Raw genomic sequence first — 21259 nt, 5'->3', positions numbered from 1 at the left:
CCTGGAGACAGAGGTTGCAGTGAGCCAAGATCATACCACTGCACTCCAGCCTGGGCAACAGAGCAAGGCCCTGCTCAAAAAAAAGAAAGGAAAAAAAAAAAAAAATATATATATATATATATATGGTATTTTAAAGCTATTCATTCTGTGGGAGTCAGCTGAATTTTGTTTGTGTTAATGGCTGACTCATAGGCTCAATGTCTGTGACTTATGGACAGTAGTATTTCTCACCAGAGTGGGGAAGACTGGAAGCGCCTATTGGATCTCTTAGGGACCTATCCATAGTATACCCATCTCTCCCATCCTCCTGGAATCTGATTTTTTTTTAATGCAATAATAGAACTCAATGAGAGGAATATGCTATGCATCTTATTAAAAATACTTTAAAAATCTTAAGAACCATTCCTTTTATGACAGAAAATTGGGGGACTTCCTTGCTTCACCTCTACATGAAGTGGGCTTTTCTTCAAGCCCACAGATTTATTAAGGTTCTCATATCTCATTTAAAAATGTCAGCCAGGCACGGTGACTCATGCCTGTAGCCCCAGCTTCTTGGAAGGATGAGGCAGGAGGATGGCTTGAACCCGGGAGTTTGAGGCTGCAAGCTGCAGTGAGCTGTGATTGCATCATTGCACTGCAGCTTAGGCACCAGCATGACCATGTCAGAAGGAAAAGAAAGAAAAAAGAAAAAGGTTCTATTACATGTCTTTTATTTTTTATTATTATTTATTTTGAGACAGAGTCTCACTCTGTCACTCAGGCTGGAGTGCATTGGCTCAAGTGATTCTCCCACTTCTGCCTCTTGAGTTGCGGGAACTACAGGCACATGCCACCACCACACCCGACTGATTTTTTTGTAATTTTAGTAGAGAGGAGATCCGGCTATGTTGCTCAGGCTTGTCTTAAATTCCTGGGCTCAAACAGTGTTCCCACCTGATCCTTCCAAAGTGCTAAGGTTACAGGTGTGAGCCACCCTGTCCAGCCCCACATATGTCTTTGATGCCAGGGAAATTTTCACTGGAATTGATAACTTGCTAAGGATAATCTACAAAGGCACAAGCCTTTCAGGTATGATGTTGAATTGGCTGTGCTTATTACTGTTTATTTTCTGAGTTTTGACCCATTTATCCTTTCTTTTGTTTAAAGGGAACTACTGTATGCACAGCCAGCTGCCTTCAACTTCATAAGCGAGCAGAGAGGATTGCATCTGTTCTTGGTGATAAGGGACATCTAAATGCAGGCGATAATGTGGTGTTGCTCTATCCACCTGGTAAGCATTAGACTGGTAGACTAGACTTTAAGCTCCAGTACTAGACTGACTACAAATTATAAGAGGATAGGCACTCAGGGCCACTATCTATGACTTGCGTGCTGTGTACTTCCGAACACTTAAAAGACCATGCACACAGGCTGAGGTGAGAACCAAGCCTCCCCACCCAACTTGTGCAGTACAGTGGCTCTCCTGGGACCATGTCTGCTCTTATATTTCTTTTAGTGCCTGGCACATAAAAGGCACTCAGTAAATAATGAATGAATGAAGACTTCAGCTGCTTGGCTTTTGGAAACCCTGAAAACAGATGCTTTCTTTCTGTGAATGTTTAGGAATGGGACAGTTTCACCCAGTCTCCAAAGAAATGTTGTGCGTGAATTCTGTTGACTTAACATTTTTCATATGAGTGATGTTTGGTCTTCTTCTATTACTGCTACTTTCATGTTCTGACTTAATTCAACAACCTCGTCTTCATAGTAAGAGGGGTTTAGAATTATTTGGTGACAATTTGATGTAAAGATTCAAAATTCTGGATGAAATATTTGAGTTTTCCTATCCTTTGTTATTTCTGTCACCTAATCCACTCATACATCTAGCTTTCTTTGGCCGTCCTGTTATCCCCCGACACTTCATTTCATTCTGTCATTCTTTTTTTTTTTTTTGAGACGGAGTCTCGCCCTGTCGCCCAGGCTCAAGTGCAGTGGCGCAATCCCAGCTCACTGCAACCTCTGCCTACCCGGTTCCAGTGATTCTCCTGCCTCAGTCTCCCGAGTAGCTGGAATTACGGGCATACGCCACCATGCCTAGCTAATTTTTATATTTTTAATAAAGACAGGGTTTCACCATGTTGGCCAGGTTTGTCTCAAACTCTGACCTCAGGTGATCCACTCACCTCCCAAAGTGCTGGGATTACAGGTGTGTGCCACCATGCTGGGCTCATTCTGTGACTCTTATATGCTGCCTTATTTACCTGGATATTGAGAGTTCATAGACGATCACATGATAGAGCAGTCCCTTCCATCGTGTGCCCAGGAGATGGCTTTGCACCTGTCAGTGAGAGGCCACGGGGAAGGACCTGAGCTCTTCCTGAGGAGGCCTCTGCCCAGAGTCTTCCTCAGACTGAGTCACACTTTGGTCCCTAAAACTCACGCCCCTTCAACAACATCTAAGAAGTCTGATTGCTCTTTATAGAGCAGCCTTCTAAATATTTTCAAAAAGCTCAGGGCTTCCTCACCTCTCTGTTCTCCATTCTTGTTTTTTCCTAGTTAGCCATTCCTGGTTTTTGCAGTTATTTTCTCCTGAGTAACATCAAGTAATAATGTCAATATACCTTCTTCAGAAATATTTCCAAGAATATGTGATTTCCTTTTTTGTTTATTGTTTTCTGTGTATTTTCTAAAGTTTTATACGCTGCTTCTTTCACTTTCAATACCTTCTGCTAGAGTCTCTGTTAAATTATGGTCTACAGAACCCGTCTGGCACATGATTTAATAGTTTTGGATGATTTGCCTTTTAGTTCCTCGGTGCTCTCAGGCAGTTCAGTCACTCTCCTGATAGGGTTTTTGGTCTTGCAGGCATTGAGTTAATTGCTGCCTTCTATGGCTGCTTGTATGCGGGCTGTATACCTGTGACTGTCAGACCTCCACATGCTCAGAACCTCACGGCCACGCTGCCCACCGTCCGAATGATTGTTGATGTAAGTACCAGATGTATCTTGCCTTTTCCTCATCTCCTAAAATCCAGATTCAGACAACTAAGGATCTTTACTAATTTCCAGTTTTGTTAAGTCAGAAATTCAAATTTGTCTCCCGGAAACTACCTCCTTTTTGTTAATCCGGCCAAAGTAACCATTATGCAGTGAAGGAACTGGGGGAAAGTGGGTATTGGTGACATACAGAATTGTGGGCAGTAATCAGAAACATTAAGGAGGTGAAGCAGCCATTAGTATTTCTCCAACAAACATACAAAAGTAGCCAGGCATTGTGTCACTTGCCTATAGTCCCAGCTAATCAGGAGGCTGAGGCAGGAGGATCACTTGAGTCTGGGAGATGGAGGTTAGAAGTGAGCCGAGATCACGCCACTGCACTTCAGCCTGAGCAGACCCGGCCAAAAAAAAAAGTATTTCTGTCTCCCCTTCTGTCTAAAACATGCTGTCTGGTATTTCCTGCAAAATAATCAGGGGATTTTAAATGCCAAACTGAATTATCCCCAGTGTTAGGTCGCTTCTATTTTAGTTACTTTGATAATTTACTTGGTGTAGCATTAAAAGGTGTTCAGATCTTGCTCTGGAGATAATGGAAGTTTTTATAGGATATGAGAATTGAAGAAAATAAGCTAAGTGTGTATTGCATCAGATCCTAGTGTTTACAGCAAGGGGAAGCCTTGGCCAGTGCTGATAGATTACAAAATTCCAGTTCATGTAGCATTTACTTCTCTGAGAACTGCTGCTCTGTCAGCAAAACTGGAGCCCACAGTATGAAAGCCATGATCACCATAGATGATTTTATTACAAAGTGTAATTCAGCAAAATGCCCTTGTTATATTCTACAAAGTAGGCCAGAAAAGCAGGGAGGGGAGTTGCTGTTGATGCAGTTTGTAGGCAAAGTAGGTCACTTTGCATTTCTGTGTGTAGCTGGGCAAGAGAACTTAGTTTCTGTGAGCGCTTGTATCGGCATCAGGGTTCCTCAGGTTCAGTGTATGGTCTAGGTGTAGTAAGTCTCACCATTCACTAGAGACTGAAGCAATCTCTTTCAAGCATGGTTATCTGATTCTTCTCATATCCTGAGCACTACAAAATCCATGTTTTTATTTAATTTTGGTCTTCATGAAATCATGGGATTCTGGACTCCATACTGAGATTATTGTGACTATGAAATATTTTGAGAATCACTATTATAAACAACACAGCGTATTGTGAACAGGTCCATTATTCTGAGAGAATTAAGTGACACATTTCCAGAAGGAAACATGCAAGGGAGAAACATTGACCTCGTCTATCCCACATGTGTTCTTTGAAACTGCCCTGCCCAGTGTGGTACATGAGTGGCTTTTAGCAGCAGCCAGGGCCTGTGACAGCATGTTGGGGTTGAGCCTCCTGGTGCTTATTTCTGTACATTTGTTTTCCAGGTCAGCAAAGCAGCCTGTATTCTCACCAGTCAGACCCTAATGAGACTACTGAGGTCACGAGAGGCAGCAGCAGCTGTGGATGTGAAAACCTGGCCAACCATCATTGACACAGGTGAAAGGGTGGAGGGAGTGAGAACTCACAATACCTGAATGGTCCTCCATTTTCATTCCATATATGTTTACCCTGCCTTTATGTCTTCTGCTTACTAAGACAGATGCAAAACCTAGCATCAGTAAGCTTGTGCAGGACTAGACACTGACAGCCAGATGCAAAGAGCCAGATCACAGTCTGCTAAGAGCTCTCCAAACAAAAGTGTTTTCCTGTTACTCTTGACATCATTGAAAAGGTGGTTAGGTTTTTATGCTACATGTGACTATGTACATGTAGGGCCAAGTAAAATATTGAGACAATCTGATCCTTTCGTTGGAGATGTGATATTGTTGAAACAATACTGGACTGGAAGTCAAAAGATTCGGGTTCTGGCTCAAGCTTCATTACCTACTGCCCGTGTAATGTTGACTAAAATTACCCTTGCCTAAGCTACTGCCTACCACTGCCCAGCTCGTATATTTATTGAGAAGATAAAATGCAGTATATATGAAAATACTATATACTTCGAAAGCCATAAAGTGCGTGAATTTTTAGATAGTATATATATTAAAGAAGGGAGTAAGGCTGGGTGCAGCGGCTCAAGCCTGTAATCCCAGCACTTTGGGAGGCTGAGGCTGGTGGATCACCTGAGGTCGCGAGTTCGAGACCAGCCTGACCAACATGGAGAAACCCCATCTCTACTAAAAATACAAAACTAGCCAGGTGTAGTGGCGCATACCTATAGTCCTAGCTGCTTGGGAGGCTGAAGAAGGAGAATCACTTGAACCCGGCAGGCAGAGGTTGCGGTGAGCCAGGATCGTGCCATTGCACTCCAGCCTGGGAGACGAGAGAGACTCTGTATCAAAAAAAAAAAAAAAAGAAGGGAGTAAGATAAGGGAATAGTTGGAAAATCTGTGGTATAGGAAGAGTGTGGGTTTTGGAGTCAGGCAGGTGGGGTTTAAGTCCAGCTATATCTACCACTCTATGAGTATCCTTACTAACCTGTCTATGAACTGGGAGTTGTAAAGATTAAATGATGTAATACAAAGCTCCTAGTGTGTAATTATAATGGCAACATCTAACCTTCATTGAGCCCTTATGATATGTCAGTCATTTAATGTGTTATATAATTTAATCCTTATAATAACCCTGTAAGTTGCTATTTTTATCCTCATTTTGCAGATTAGAAAACTGAGGGAAGTTAAATAAGCAGCAGAACTGAAATTCAAATCCAGCTAGTTTGACACCATTCCCAGCCTCTTAAGCATTAATGTCCTCCCTACCCGTTTTGTTTTTTTTTTTCACTCTGGATTCAAATGCAGGAATGACATGTATTTGTGATTATTGTGTACCAGATGCTGAACTGGGTTTTTTTTTGTTTTTTTTTTTAATATTTGTTACTGAAGGATAGAAGCATAATTATATATATAATATGTTCACCACAAATGGATTGCGTTGGTGTTAATGATGCCAGTAGATCTACTATGGTTAATGGGCTCAATCGTAACAGCAAGATTTCTCTAGGCACATGAGTGATCATATGAGTGACGCTTCCCTGCACAAAGGGAGGTCAAAGGTGATAGTCTTTCCTTTGACCAGAAATGGGTGTCCTATGATATGGTGATTTAAAACTCAGAGTTAGAAGTGCTTCTTGATCCAGAAAGCCAGAGGAGCCATTGAAGAGGTATGGCTGGGGCCAGAGGACATCCTTGGCATCCCTGGTTATAAAGCACATGGGGGGAAACAGAGGACGTATCATAAATGAGTGAAAACAGTGAGGCACAGTGGCTCATGCCTATAATCCCAGCACTTTGGAAGGCCAAGGCAGGTGGATCACCAGAGGTAAGGAGTTTGAGATGAGCCTGATCAACACGGAGAAATCCCGTCTCTACTAAAAATACAAAATTAGCCAAAACTCCATGTCATAAAGAAAAAAAGAAAGAAAAAAAAAGGATGGTAACCAAGAATTGGGAATTCTCTGCTTTATTTATTTTTTTTTTTAATTGAAACGGAATTTTGCTCTTGTTGCCCAGGCTGGAGTGCAACGGCACAACCTCAGCTCACTGTAACCTCTGCCTCCCTGGTTGAAGCTATTCTCCTGCCTCAGCCTCCCAAGTAGTTGGGACTACAGGCATGCACTATCATGCCCAGCTAATTTTTACATTTTTAGTAGAGACAGGGTTTTTGCCATGTTGGCCAGGCTGGTCTCAAACCCCTGTCCTTAAGTGATCCACCTGCCTCAGCCTCCCAAAGTGCTAGTATTACAAGCAAGAGCCACCATGCCTGGCCACCATTCTTTTTTTTTTTTTTTTTTTTTGAGACGGAGTTTCCCACTGTCACCAGGCTGGAGTACAGTGGCACAATCTCGGCTCACTGCATCCTCTGCCCCCAGGTTCAAGTGATTCTCCTGCCTCAGCCTCCCTAGTAGATGGGACTACAGGTGCATGCCACCATGCCCAGCTAAGTTTTGTATTTTTAGTAGAAACGGCATTTTACCATGTTGGCCCAGATGGTCTCCATTTCTTGACCTTGTGATCTACCCACCCCTGCCTCCCAAAGTGCTGGGATTACAGGCATGAGCCATTACAGGCATGTTGCCCAGGCTGGCCTTAAACTCCTGGGTTCACACAATTCTCTTGTCCCAGCCTTCCAAGTAGCTGGGACTACACAACTAAGTCACTGCACCCAGATAGATTACTATTCTTAAAATTCTGCGAGGTTAGCCAGTCACAGCAGCATATGCTTGTGATCCCAGCACTTTGGGAGGCTGAGGCAGGAGGATCACTTGAGTGGAGGCTAGCCTAGGCAATATAATACCTCACCTCTACAAAAAAAATTTTTTTTTTAATTAGCTAGTAATGGTGGCATGAACCTATAGTCCCAGCTACTCAGGAAGCTGAGGTGGGAGAATCATATGAGCCTAGGAGGTGGAGGTTGCAGTGAGCTGAGATTGAGCCATTGCACTGTAGCCTGGGCAACAGAACAAGACCCTGTCTTAAAAAAAATATCTGCTAAGAGCCAGAGCAATCAGGCAAGAAAAAGAAATAAAGGGTATTCAAATAGGAAAGGAGGAAGTCAAATTGTCTCTATTTGCAGACAACATGATTGTATATCTAGAAGACCCCATCGTCTCAGTCCAAAATCTCCCGAAACTGATAAGCAACTTCAGCAAAGTCTCAGGATACAAAATCAATATGCAAAAATCACAAGCATTCCTATACACCAATAACAGACTTAAAGAGAGCCAAATCAAGAACGAACTGCCATTCACAATTGCTACAAAGAGAATAAAATACCTAGGAATACAACTAACAAGGAACGTAAAGAACCTCTTCAAGGAGAACTACAAACCACTGCTCAATGAAATAAGAGAGGACACAAACAGATGGAGAAACATTCCATGTTCATGGTTAAGAAGAATCAATATCGTGAAAATGGCCATACTGCCCAAAGTAATTTACAGATTCAACGCTATCCCCATCAAGCTACCAATGACCTTCTTCACAGAACTGGAAAAAACCACCTTAAACTTCATATGGAACCAAAAGAGAGCCCACATAGCCAAGTCAATTCTAAGCAAAAAGAACAAAGCAGGAGGCATCACATTACTGGACTTACCTACAAGGCTACAGTAATCAAAACAGCATGGTACTGGTGCCAAAACAGAGATATAGACCAATGGAACAGAACAGAGGCCTCGGAGGCAACACAACGTATCTACAACCATCTGATCTTTGACAAACGTGACAAAAACAAGCAATGGGGAAAGGAGTCCCTGTTTAATAAATGGTGTTGGGAAAACGGGCTAGCCATGTGCAGAAAGCAGAAACTGGACCCCTTCCTGACACCTTACACTAAAATTAACTCCAGATGGATTAAAGACTTAAACATATGACCTAACACCATACAAACCCTAGAAGAAAATCTAGGCAAAACTATTCAGGACATTAGGCATAGGCAAGGACTTCATGACCAAAACACCAGAAGCATTGGCAGCAAAAGCCAAAATAGACAAATGGGACCTAATCAAACTCCACAGCTTCTGCACGGCAAAAGAAACAGTCATTAGAGTGAATCAGCAACCAACAGAATGGGAAGAAATTTTTGCAGTCTACCCATCTGACAAATGCTGATATCCAGAATTTACAAAGAACTAAAACAGATTTACAAGAAAAAAACAAGCCCATTCAAAAGTGGGCAAAGTGTATGAACAGACACTTTACAAAAGAAGACATACATGAGGCCGACAAACATATGAAAAATGCTCATGATCACTGGTCATTAGAGAAATGCAAATCAAAACTACATTGAGATACCGTCTCACGCCAGTTAGAATGGCGATCATTAAAAAATCTGGAGACAGGCCGGGCACGGTGGCTCACACCTGTAATCCCAGCACTTTGGGAGGCCGAGGCGGGTGGATCACGAGGTCAAGAGATTGAGACCATCCTGGTCAACATGGTGAAACCCTGTCTCTACTAAAATTACAAAAAATTAGCTGGGCATGGTGGCGCGTGCCTGTAATCCCAGTGACTCAGGAGGCTGAGGCAGGAGAATTGCCTGAACCCAGGAGGTGGAGGTTGCGGTGAGCCGAGATTGCGCCATTGCACTCCAGCCTGGGTAACAAGAGTGAAACTCTAACTCAAAAAAAAAAAAAAAAAAAAAAAAAAATCTGGAGACAACACATGCTGGAGAGGATGTGGAGAAATAGGAACACTTTTACACTGTTGGTGGGGGGTGTAAATTAGTTCAACCATTGTGGAAGACAGGGTGGTGATTCCTCAAGGACCTAGAAATAGAAATTCCATTTAACCCAGCAATCCCATTACTGGGTATATATCCAAAGGATTATAAATTGTTCTGTAAGGACACATGCACACGAATGTTCATTGCAGCACAGTTTACAATAGCAAAGACCTGGAACCAACCCAAATGCCCATTGATGATAGACTAGACAGGGAAAATGTGGCACATATACACCATGGAATATTATGCAGCCATCAAAAACGATGAGTTCGTGTCCTTTGTAGGGACATGGATGAACCTGGAAACCATCATTCTCAGTAAACTGACACAAGAACAGAAAATCAAACACCGCATGTTCTCACTCATAGGCAGGTATTGAACAAGGAGAATACATGGATACAGGGAGGGGAGCATCACACACTGGGGTCTGTTGGGGGGGAAATAGGGGAGGGACAGTGGGGGGTGGGGAGCTGGGGAGAGAGAGCATGGGGAGAAATGCCAGATATAGGTGAAGGGGAGGAAGGCAGCAAATCACACTGCCGTGTGTGTACCTATGCAACAATCTTGCATGTTCTTCACATGTACCCCAGAACCTAAAATGCAATTAAAAAAAAATCTGCTAAGTTAACTTAGAGAAAACTCCAACTTTTAAACCCATACATGAGTAATATAATGCATACTAAACTGTAAATAATGAACTTTAACTTGAAACCAGTATAATAGCTAATGCTTTTTGATCATTTCTTCAGTCAGTTGCTTTAAAAGTGCTTTATGTGAATTAACTTCCCAATAGTTCTATGAGGGTAGGTATTTTAGAGATTCATTTTAGAGAAAAAGAAAACAGACACGAAGAGGTAAAATAACTCCAAGGTCACGTAGCTGATGGTAGAGCTGGCGTTTGAACAGCAGTCTGCTTCCTACTGTGTTCTACTTCCCCTTACTAAGCTGCTAGCAGATACATTTACCTGATGTAGATTTGCTTGCCTGTGTTGTCTAGTGGTGTCCTCAGCCCCAGCCCACCTCTAAGAATGACATATGTGAGCTACTTGGTTAAATATGAGAAGCCTAAGCTTTAGCAAATCCCTGAAGCTAAATTTGGCCATAGCAAAGCCACAGAAAAAAAGTTGAAAAGCAATGATTTTCATGTTCCAGCAGGTTGGATTGACATCAGGTTTTTTCTTTTCATTGCAGATGATTTACCCAGGAAAAGGTTACCTCAGCTGTATAAACCACCCACTCCCGAGATGTTAGCATATCTTGATTTTAGTGTCTCCACAACTGGCATGCTTACAGGAGTGAAGGTAAGATGAATGCTGGAAAAAAAGCCACATCTGCAAAAAAACGGAGATGACCACTGCCCCAGAAACTTTAGATGCAGAGGCCAAGTGGTTGTACCAGAGACCAGTAGGCAGAGGGAGAATCAAGAGTCGCTGCTCTATTTAAATAAAAGCATTGGCTCCTCCGGGATCCGTTACTTGTATTATGAAGTGTCTGAACCTAGCATAGAAGCTGAAAGATAAAGAGTTTTAGTTAAAATATGTATGAAATCTGAGATTCAGATACCATAAAATTCAGTATTGGCTAGGCAGGCTCACGCATTGGGAGGCCAAGACAGGTGGATCACCTAAGGTCAGGAGTTCAAGACCAGCCTGAACAACATGGAAAAACCCTGTCTCTGCTAACAGTACCAAATTAGGCAGGGCATGGTGGCTCATGCCTGTAATCCCAGCACTTTGGGAGGCTGAGGTGGGCAGATCATGAGGTCAGGAGTTCAAGACCAGCTAGACCAACATGGTGAAACCCCGTCTCTACTAAAAATACAAAAATTAGCCAGGTGTGGTGGCGTGTGCCTGTAATCCCAGCAACTTGGGAGGCTGAGGCAGGAGAATCGCTTGAACCTGGAAGGCGGAGGTTGCAGTTAGCCAAGATCACACCATTACACTCCAGCTTGGGCAATGAGCGAAACTCCATCTCAAAAAAAAAAAAGAAATTTAGCTGGGCATGGCGGCGCATGCCTATAATCCCAGCTACTTGAGAGGTTGAGGTTGCAGTGAGCCGAGATTGCGCCATTGCACTCCAGCCTAGGCAACAAGAGCGAAACTCCGTCTTAAAAAAAAAATCCGTATTAACTAATGAACAGAAATATGTTATCTTAATGGAGACTTAGATTAGGCTTTGAAGCACTAAAAATTATACATCGTTTTGAGGAGTTTAGGGAATTTTAAAAGCTGTCGTCAGAGCTGTTTCTCTGCCTGTGGGATGATGGTTCCAGCCTGTTCCATTTTCCATACTTTCCAGATGTCCCACTCTGCAGTGAATGCTCTGTGTCGAGCCATCAAGCTTCAGTGCGAATTGTACTCTTCTCGGCAGATCGCCATCTGCCTTGACCCTTACTGTGGACTTGGCTTCGCGCTCTGGTGTCTCTGCAGGTAGGGATGGAAGAGCCAAGGAGACAGATGTGTGTGCGGGGGGTACACTTTGTGGCCATGACCATCTCATCCTTCCCTTTGCTCCCTTAATTTGGTAAAGTTTCAGTAAAATGCTAATGTTTCCAGAATTCATGTATCCACTGTGTCTTACACGTTTGTTTAGTTTTGTCTGTATTCCCTTTGTTATTTTCTGTCATACAAAATGGCAGTAATCCTGTTACTTGCTCTTTGCTTTACCATGTAATCCTTGCTTTAGAAGCAGAGCCAAGTAGAAGGATGATTCTCGGGTGAAATATGTCATGCTTTGACAGCCAGCATGTACCCCCTAGGCTTGGCAGGAAGGAGCACAGTGGGATGGGAGGACAGCATGTGGATGGAAAGTAGCACATTTGCCCTGGCCAGGTTACTCCTTGTGGAATACAGATCCCAGCTCCTCTCACCATCCCCCTCAGGAAACCTCATCTCAGATCTGCATTTTTACTTCCTTGGTGTACATCATGAATGCTTCACGAATGCCTGCAGCTCAGTGTTCTCCTCCTGTGTTCCCATCTTTGTTAGGGTAGGATCATCCATTTAGGGGCCCAAACTAGGAACTTGGGTGTTATCTTCAGATTCTGTATCTTCATGTCTCGTATCTAATCAAATGTATGTCCTTTGGCTCAATTGCTGTATACCTATCTGTACATAAGAATCACTTGGGGATCTTTTTACAAAAATTAATGGGACTCCCCAAGACTTAACTTACATCTCCAGGGGTGGAGACCAAGCCACCAGTATTTTTCAGTACAGAATTTCTGAGCTCCTAGTGATTCTGATCTGTACTCAGGTTTAGGCTTAAAATCACTGCCATTTTGTATAAGCCAACACTTTAAGCTTTGTGGCTATAGATGAGACACGATAAGAACTCTTTTTGTTGTTTAAAAAAAAATATTTGTGTTGATAGTGTTTCCTGTTGATGGACTGAATATGGATATGAGGATCCATGTTTCCTTTCTGTCCTTTTTTCTTTTCATTTTTTGACTCAGTATCTTGCTCTGTTGCACAGACTGGAGTGCAATAGTGTAATCTCAAGCTCACTGCAACCTCCACCTCCCAGGCTCAGGCGATCCTCCCACCTCTGCCTCCCGAGTAAATGGGACTACAGGTGCGCACCACCACACCTGGCAAATTTTTTTGTAGAGACAGCGTTTCGTCATGTTGCCCACGCTAGGCCCGAACTCCTGGGCTCAGGCGATCAACCTGCCTCAACCTCCCAAAGTTCTGGGATTACAGGCGTGAGCCACCACACCAGCCCTGTCCCTTCCTTTTTATTCTAGCCTACATTGTTGGGTTCAAGGCTTTATCACCTCTCACCTGAACTATTGCAGCCTCTCCTGTCTCTCTGCCTTCAGTGGCTCGTATCACCAATTCCTCCTCCATATCTCCATATTGTCAGTGTTGCCCCAACTTAAAGCTGCAACGACTGCCTGCTGGGTGAAGGCTAAACTCCCTCATATGATGGTTAAGCTCTTTCAGAGCTGGCCTCAGCCTTTCTGGCCTTACTCCTCTGTGTACCCTGTGTGCTAGGATTTCAGTTGAATACTCTCTCTTCTTTATCTCTCTCTCTCTGTCTCCCTCCCTCTCCCTCCTCCCTTCCCTTCCTCCAGCCTTACTTCCTTCCATCCTTCTGTCATTCCTTTCTCTTTCTCTCTTTTTTTTTTTTTTTTTTGGAGACACGGTCTCAATTTGTCACCCAGGCTGGAGTGCAGAGGCACAATCACAGCTCACTACAGCCTCCACCTCTCAGGCTCAAGTGATTCTCCCACCTCAGCCTCCCAACTAGCTGGGACTGCAGGTGTGTGCCACCACACCTGGCTAATTTTTTTTATTTAATTTTTTTTTTGTAGAGGCAGGAGTTTGACTCTATTACCCAGGCTGGTCTTTAACTTCTGGGCTCGAGCGATTATCCTATCATGCCCTCCCAAAGTGCTAGGATTACAGGCACGAGTGTCTGTGCCCAGCCACTTGAATACTATTAATATTTCTGATGGCTTCAAACATGCTGTACTTATTGGCCTTTGTATATGTTGTTCCTCTGGCTAGAATACCCTCACTACCGTCCCCACTTCTTCCGGCCACTGTCAAATTCATACTCATTCAAGCTCCAGCTCAAGTGTCGCTAACTCTGTGAAGCACACCACTACTCCCCTGCCCTGGCTTTTCCAGTGTGAATGAATTGCTCTTTAGTATGTGATCTCAATGCTCTTGATTCATATCTCATATTCAGAGCATGAATAAAATGTCCATAAACATCTTTAAAATAAACTATAGAAATAAAATTCAGTCCACACTTAAGGAGAAAGAAAAAAATGCTACCCCTTTAGGGTTTTAAAGATTAGTTATTAGGTCTGCAGCGGGTGATTCTGGAAAAGGAATAGAAAATGAAAAAAAAAAAAAAGATTAGTTATTAGGAATTACCTTTCCAGAATGGTTAGTATAATCTTAACCATATTAATTAGCTTGAGGACAGCTGTAAGAATGTTATGTAGATGAAAGTGACCTGTCACAGTCTGCTTTATTTCATAGTTGCTCCTCTTGCAAGTCGCATAGAAACAAGACTAATTCTTATACCTTTATATCTCATATGACTCTACATGGTCCTCACACTCAGTAAATGTCTGTTCAATTGGTGAGGTTCTGAAGCTTCGGGTGTCAAGGATGAATTGATGATTCCAGCTCTTGCCTTTTTTGCTGCAGTGTGTATTCAGGCCACCAGTCTGTCTTAATTCCTCCTATGGAGTTAGAGAACAACCTTTTCCTCTGGCTCGCCACGGTCAACCAGTACAAAATAAGGGACACTTTCTGCTCCTATTCAGTGATGGAGCTCTGCACCAAAGGTCTTGGCAACCAAGTGGAAGTGCTAAAGGTAAGAAGCAGCTCCAGCAGCTGGCCAGTCCCAAAAGGTTTTGAAGAAATGCGGCAGGACGTAATAGGGCCAGAGTAGGGGCTGGCAGACATGTTTGCTTGCCTTTTTCAAGCCACTCAGTTAAAAGGTGTGTTGTAAACATTGGTGAGTTTATCTCTTCCACCTTCCTAATTTAGTGTACTCTTCCATCTTCCACAGTTTAACATGATTCTTACTTTGTGAACAAGAAGGAGAAACTGGCTGGGAGGCTAACTGGAAAGACTATGTAAAGATAAAAGGGAACTGTGGCTTCCAGTACTTTTTTCTTTTTTGTAATAGAATTTGAAACCTCAGAATATTAGGAATTTGGAGTATTCCCAAAGATAAAGGTAGCTCATTCATGTGTGTGTCAAATGACGATCTGTCTGACTGGCATATGAGAAAGTCAGAAAATCCTGAATTTTCTTTGCTAGAAAAATATGACCTCTGGAAGCAAAAGGAGAGAAGAGATGAGGTCGCCATAGTTCTGGATTAATTTTTCTCTCAGTCCCATCAAATAGGGGACATCTAAGGTACAGAAATGAGGAGGGATAAAAATATATTGCTGAAGAGCCTTAGATTTTTAGAAGAAAAAGGAAATAACTAGAGAATGAGAAAATTTACCAGCAGATAGTGATTTTAATGGGATGCCTTGGCCGTTTCTTCTTTTCTGAAAGCTGCTTTCTCTGTGTGCCTGAGGTGAGAACACAAAATTGCTTGGCTTTTCCTGACCAAGGAGCTAGAACAGTGGCCCTGCCTGTTCGGTGCTTTTATGATCCTACTGACTTCGCTCCCATTGGTGTCTTATGCAACGGTGTCTTGCAGACCAGAGGGATCAACCTCTCCTGCGTCCGGACCTGTGTGGTGGTGGCAGAGGAGCGGCCCCGCGTTGCACTCCAGCAGTCCTTCTCCAAGCTCTTCAAAGACATCGGGCTGTCCCCGCGGGCTGTCAGCACCACTTTTGGATCAAGAGTCAATGTAGCAATATGTTTACAGGTGACCCTCATGAAATCTTGTCTGCTCACAAACGGGAGAGGACTGTGGAGTGTCCCAGAGCATGGGCTTTGAAGCCAGGCTGTCTGGGCTTGGGCCCCGGCTGCACTTACTTACTTTGGGCTTTTTATCTCGATTTCTTTGTGTCTCATTTTGCTGGTCTGTAAGGTGAAGGTAGCAGTACTCTGCTTCCCTAGGCAGCTCTGTACTCTCGGAGCAGTGCTGGCAGTGAGCACAGTGTTAGTGTTTACTCGAGTCATCGTCATGTGGTCATGATGATAAGTCACAAAGATTTGAGTCCTATTTGGATTTTACTTGTATCTGACCTTCTTATGTTTTTCTTTTTTGTTTTTTTTGAAACAGAGTCTCACTCTCACCCCAGCTGCAGTGTAGTGGCGCAGTCTCAGCTTACTGCAACCTCCACCTCCTGGGTTCAAGCGGTTCTCTCACCTCAGTCTACAGAGTAGCTGGGATTATAGGCACATGCCACCACACCTGGCTATTTTTTTTTTTTTTTTTTTTTTTTTGTATTTTTAGTAGAGACAGGGTTTCACCCTGTTGGCCAGGCTGATCTCAAACTCCTGACCTCAGGTGATCCACCCACCTCAGCCTCCCAAAGTGCTGGGATTATAGACATGAGCCACCTCGCCCAGCCCTGACCTTTTGTTTTTCTGTCTCTATATTCTATACCTTTTTTTTTTTTTTTTTTTTTTCAATCAATAAGCTTGTATTCTCTTCTCCACCCAGATGGCAACTTTGTCATGTTATTCTTGATGGGTAAATAACAGAAGAGGGATTAGAACTGAGACAATTTTATGTATTAATTTAGCTAATAAGGCAAATATGGGGCCAGGTATGGTGGTTCATGCCTATAATCACAACACTTTGGGAGGCCAAGGCAGGAGGATTGCTTGAGCCCTGAAGTTTGAGACCAGCCTGGGCAACATAGTGAGACCTCATCTCTACCCCGACCCCCACAAAAAAATAGCTGGGTGTAGTGTATGCCTCTGGTCCCAGCTACCTGGAAGTCTGAGGCAGGGGGATTGCTTGAGCCTAGGAGGTTGAGGCTGCAGTGAGATATGATTGCACTGCTGCACTCTAGCAGCCTGAGCAACAGATTGAGACCCTGTCTCTTAAAAAAATAAGGCAAATAATAGACATGGACAACAATGAGTTAAAAAAGATAGCACACATGGGTGGATTATTTCAGGTCTTCTGAGACCTTCTTCTTTCAGAAGGGTCTTGATGGTTTAATCTTGAGTCCCATCATAGGCCTCTTGCTGTCACAGTCGCCAGTGTTGGTTTTGAAAGGCCCTGAGTTGCCAACTTGTCTCACTTCTGCTTTGAATCCAGGGATGAAAGCCCTCCTCAGCATGGAAGCGTTTCAGTGCTGCCATAGTGTCCGTGATAAGAGGGAGAGCAGGGGGCCTACTCTCCAAAGGGAGGAGAGGTGAAAAGAGTGTGGATTGTTCATGTATATGGCTAAATTATTTCTTGGTTTGAAATGTGAAATACAGTTTATCGAAATTCTAAACAATGCATTGATTTGTCTTTCTTTAGGGAACCTCAGGGCCTGATCCAACTACTGTGTATGTGGATCTGAAATCGCTAAGACATGACAGGTACAGCAGATTTATTACGCTCCTTCCCTGCTAGTTCCTAAGCATAAAAAATTCTGAACCTCGGGCCGGGCGTGGTGGCTCACGCCTGTAATCCAAGCACTTTGGAGGCCAAGGCGGGCAGATCACCTGAGGTCGGGAGTTCAAGACCAGCCGGACCAACATGGTGAAACTCCATCTTAAAAAAAAAAAAAAAAAAAAAAATTCTGAACGTCAGAGCCAGCATTTTTCCTCATTCCTTTTGTTCGTATCTTCTAGGAGGGGAATGGGAAGAGAGAAGGAATTTGTTTTTATCATTAATACATAAGATTCACATTTGTAAGAAAGCTTTAATTTTCTCCGTTGCTACACTGTTCTTTAATATTAAACTATAATACTTAGTTCTTACCCATATAAAAGTATTTTGTGACATTTGATATAAATTAAACTAAAATGGACAGTCTCTTTCCTCTAAGAGTTTAAAAATAAAAGATAGGACAGATAAGATAAATGAGCAGCATAGGGTTTTTGAAACAACACTTTATCTGAGCCCCAGGGGTGAAAAAAAAGCTTGCTTCCTCAGCCCAAAAGGGAATTTTAGCTGGGTCCTGAGCTGAGCACTGGCCCAGGGCTCTGAGACCTCTTCAAGTCCCACTGCCCTGGATTGTGTTATCTGGAGTGCCCCACTGCACTGACCTGCCCTGCCTAGGTAGAGCATTTCTCTCATGCAGCAGTTTGAAACCTAGGAAGAATTTGCCGCCCCTGGAGGACATTTGACAATGTCTAGAAACGTTTTTGGGTTGTCATAAAAGGGGCTTGCTACTGACATCTAGTGGGCAGAGGCCAAAGGTGTTGCTAAACGTTCTACAATGCACAGGATAGCCCCTTTCAACAAAAAATTATCTGGCCAAAATAGTAGTGCTGAGTTTGAGAAACCCTGCTGTGGTGTGAGGAAGATAGACAAGTTAGAGGTCCTGGGAAGGCAGCACTGAGCATCAGGAACGTGGTGACTTCTCTTCTTAAAAGCCCTATATACAGTAAATACCGTTCTTCTGCAGGGTTCGTCTTGTGGAACGTGGCGCCCCCCAGAGTTTGCTCCTCTCAGAGTCTGGAAAGGTAAATTGTTCTGTTGACCATGGGAAGGTAGGCTGTATGGATTGGAGATGTGGTTCATTTTAAGGAAACCGGAAGCCGTATTAGTGTCCAGGGCAAGCCTTAATTGAAATTTGGAGATAATTTCAGCTTGGCTAATACTTTCAAATTCATATAGGTACATAGATAAGAATAGTAAATTTGAACTCTCTTAATTTCCATAGATTTTTTAAAAAATCCAACTGACATGTTATTCTTATTGACTGACTAGCAAAATGCAGCGCTCCTTGTATGAAAGGTGGATAGAAGAGCTGGTTCTTTTTTTTTAGACTGCTCAGCAGCACTGTCTTTTTTTTAAACAGAGTCTCACTCTGCCACCCAGGCTAGAGCACAGTGACGCAATCTCAGCTCCCTGCAACCTCTGCCTCCCAGGTTCAAGTGATTCTCTTGCCTTAGCCTCCCGAGTAGCTGGAGTTACAGGCAACTGCCACCATGCCCGGCTAATTTTTGTATTTTTGGTAAAGATTTGGTTTCACACCATGTTGATTGGGCTGGTCTTGAACTCCTGACCTCAGGTGATCTGCCTCCCTCAGCCTCCCAAAGTGCTGGGATTATAGGCATGAGCCACTGTGCCCAGCCTGGTTCTATTTTATAAACATCCCAAGGAGAAAGCTAGGAGAGGCCGAGTTGAGAGTGTGGCTTAAGGTCTGGGAAGATACACACACATTTAAAGTTGAAAGGAAAATCAGAATGGGGATGAGATTAAAGATATTTGAGAGAATTCTGTGGGAGTAACATTTCTTAGATTAGAATGAGCCTCTAAAAGAGAGATTTAGTGAGAAACAATTTGCTAAAGATAAGACACCCACATGCATTGTCAAGACAGGTGGGAGTTTCTCTGCCCTTTGATGAGATAGTGATGATGCCTCAGAATCCCTTCTAGTAATTCTGAAGGGCAGAGAAAAAACTGTGAAGGAAAAAAAGAATCCCTGCAAAACCTATCTAGTGGCGTATCACCCATCAGGCGCTTATTCCATTCTCACTCGTCGCTTGCATGTGCCAGGGGGGTTTGGCTGATTTTGTCACTGCCTTGTCACATCTTCACTTGCCTCAGCAGCCAAGCACAACTCACGAGCATTAGCCTGTGCCCAGCCTCGTCTCTTCCTTGAGGTTTTAGATGTTTGCGCCCAGATAATTACTGAGGGCTTCTAAAGTAACCTCATACTTTAGAAACCCAAGATAAAAAGGGAGTTCAAAGGGGGAAGAATGTGGGTAACCAGAGAGGCCATTTTTTGGCTAGAATGGCTGAGGCATTCCCTCAGCCAGCATTTGTGTCTTCCTTTTCCTTCCTGAGGAAGGTCCTGGAGTCGTGGATATCCTTCTGTCCTGCAAAGCTGCCACCGTCCTCTCACTCTTCACATTGCTCCAACTCTAGCACTAACTGAAGTCTGGAGTGGAGTCACTCAGGCTTTCCCTGCCTTCTGCCCTTTCTGTTTTAAGGGGTTTTACTGCCATCATTCCAGTGAATGAGAAAGAGCATGAAAAGGGGAAGGTTATTCTACAAATTCTACTGTTAAGGTCCTGATCTACAGTTTCTCATCCCTTTGAAGAGATGGCAGACTGGCTCCCTGTTTTATTTTTGAGGCTGAGTTTTATTAGACCTTTGGTCTTCAATGAACTGAGGAAGACTCAATAAGAGCAAGATAGAAAGTCTCTGCTATTGTCCCCTCGGTAGCTGCTGTGATGCTGTTACAGCTGGCTTCCGCCCTGTGTGCCTCTCCCACCTCTCCAGCAGTTAACTGTGTATTTCCTGGAGGTCACTGGATTTCACTGAACCCAATCTTTGTATTTTCCCTTTGATGCTTAGATTTTACCTGGAGTGAAAGTGGTCATTGTTAATCCTGAGACCAAAGGGCCAGTTGGAGACTCTCACCTTGGAGAGGTTTGTAATAATTTTCATTTTTACTCTGAAAAGTCAGCAGTAAAAAACTCTAGGGTTCACATTTTATAAATCAGTAAAACTGTGGATTTAGCTTTCCCCCGTTGTGAATAGAGTTATTTTTTTTCCCGTAAAGCATGAGACTGAAATAGAAGAGGGAGATTGAAACTGGGATCAAGGGAAGATTTACGCACTCAAACTGGAAGTCATGTCACATTTGTCCATTGACATGCCCTTAGCTAGAAAGGAAAGTGAGCAATCCTACATGTTCCCACCTATTAAGGTATGAAACTGAAAGGAGTCACATATTAAAAAATTTTTAAGGTCATTCAAATGTTATATTGTATTCTAAAATGTATTTATATTTGCATTAACAAAAAAAATCCAGGCCCAGCCCTTTAACAACAAAAAAATTATATATAAATATATGTTATTTATATATAAGGATATAAAAATTAACTATGTGAAATAGTTAATTTTCTTCCCCTAAATCTTTGTTTTTGTTTATTTTTTTGAGACAGAGTCTCACTCTGTCGCCCAGACTGGGCTTACTGCAACCTCTGTCTCCCGAGTTCAAGTGATTCTTGTGCCTAAGCCTCCCAAGTACCTGGGACTACAGGCACATGCCACCATTCCCAGCTAACTTTTTATATTTTTAGTAGAGACAGTATTTCACTATGTTGCCCAGGCTGGTCTCAAACTCTTGAGCTCACGTGATCCACTTGCCTCAGCCTCCCAAAATGCTAGGATTACAGGCGTGAGTCCCCACACCCAGCCCCCCAAAATCTTTGAAGGATGCTGATATTTCATCACATAGCTGAATGGGAGGAATACTGTAGGTACAGGAGCCAGATGAACTGGGCTCTGTCACATATGAGCTTCTCAATATTAGGTTAATCTCTTGGGGCCTCAGTTTCCTCATTCATAAATAATAATAGCACTGGCCAAGTGCAGTGGCCCATGTCTATAATCCTAGCACTTTGGGTGGCTGAAGGAGGAGTTTGAAGCCACTCCACTTTGAGACCAGAAGTTTGAGGCCAGCTGGGCAACAC

At 43.1% G+C, this 21259-nt stretch overlaps 1 protein-coding gene across 7 annotated transcripts in view; it reads left to right on the top strand.

The window, feature by feature from the left end:
* The window catches only part of DIP2B (disco interacting protein 2 homolog B), a 269005-nt gene that overhangs the window by 237431 nt on the left and 10315 nt on the right, over positions 1-21259 (top strand). For all 7 annotated transcript variants that reach the window (XM_032293570.1, XM_032293562.1, XM_032293545.1 and 4 more), the window contains 10 exons: positions 1147-1270; positions 2845-2966; positions 4397-4508; positions 10425-10534; positions 11532-11662; positions 14399-14567; positions 15411-15581; positions 17139-17200; positions 18235-18292; positions 20136-20210. In XM_032293570.1, the coding sequence (XP_032149461.1) occupies positions 1147-1270; positions 2845-2966; positions 4397-4508; positions 10425-10534; positions 11532-11662; positions 14399-14567; positions 15411-15581; positions 17139-17200; positions 18235-18292; positions 20136-20210 (1134 nt within the window). The remainder of the gene's footprint in view (positions 1-1146; positions 1271-2844; positions 2967-4396; positions 4509-10424; positions 10535-11531; positions 11663-14398; positions 14568-15410; positions 15582-17138; positions 17201-18234; positions 18293-20135; positions 20211-21259) is intronic.

This window comes from Sapajus apella, unplaced genomic scaffold (assembly GCF_009761245.1).
Source record: "Sapajus apella isolate SASKATOON/1434 unplaced genomic scaffold, GSC_monkey_1.0 scaffold2, whole genome shotgun sequence".
NCBI lineage: Eukaryota > Metazoa > Chordata > Mammalia > Primates > Cebidae > Sapajus > Sapajus apella.
The sequence above is the reverse complement of the archived record's forward strand: the minus strand, read 5'-3'. Positions and strand labels throughout refer to the sequence as shown.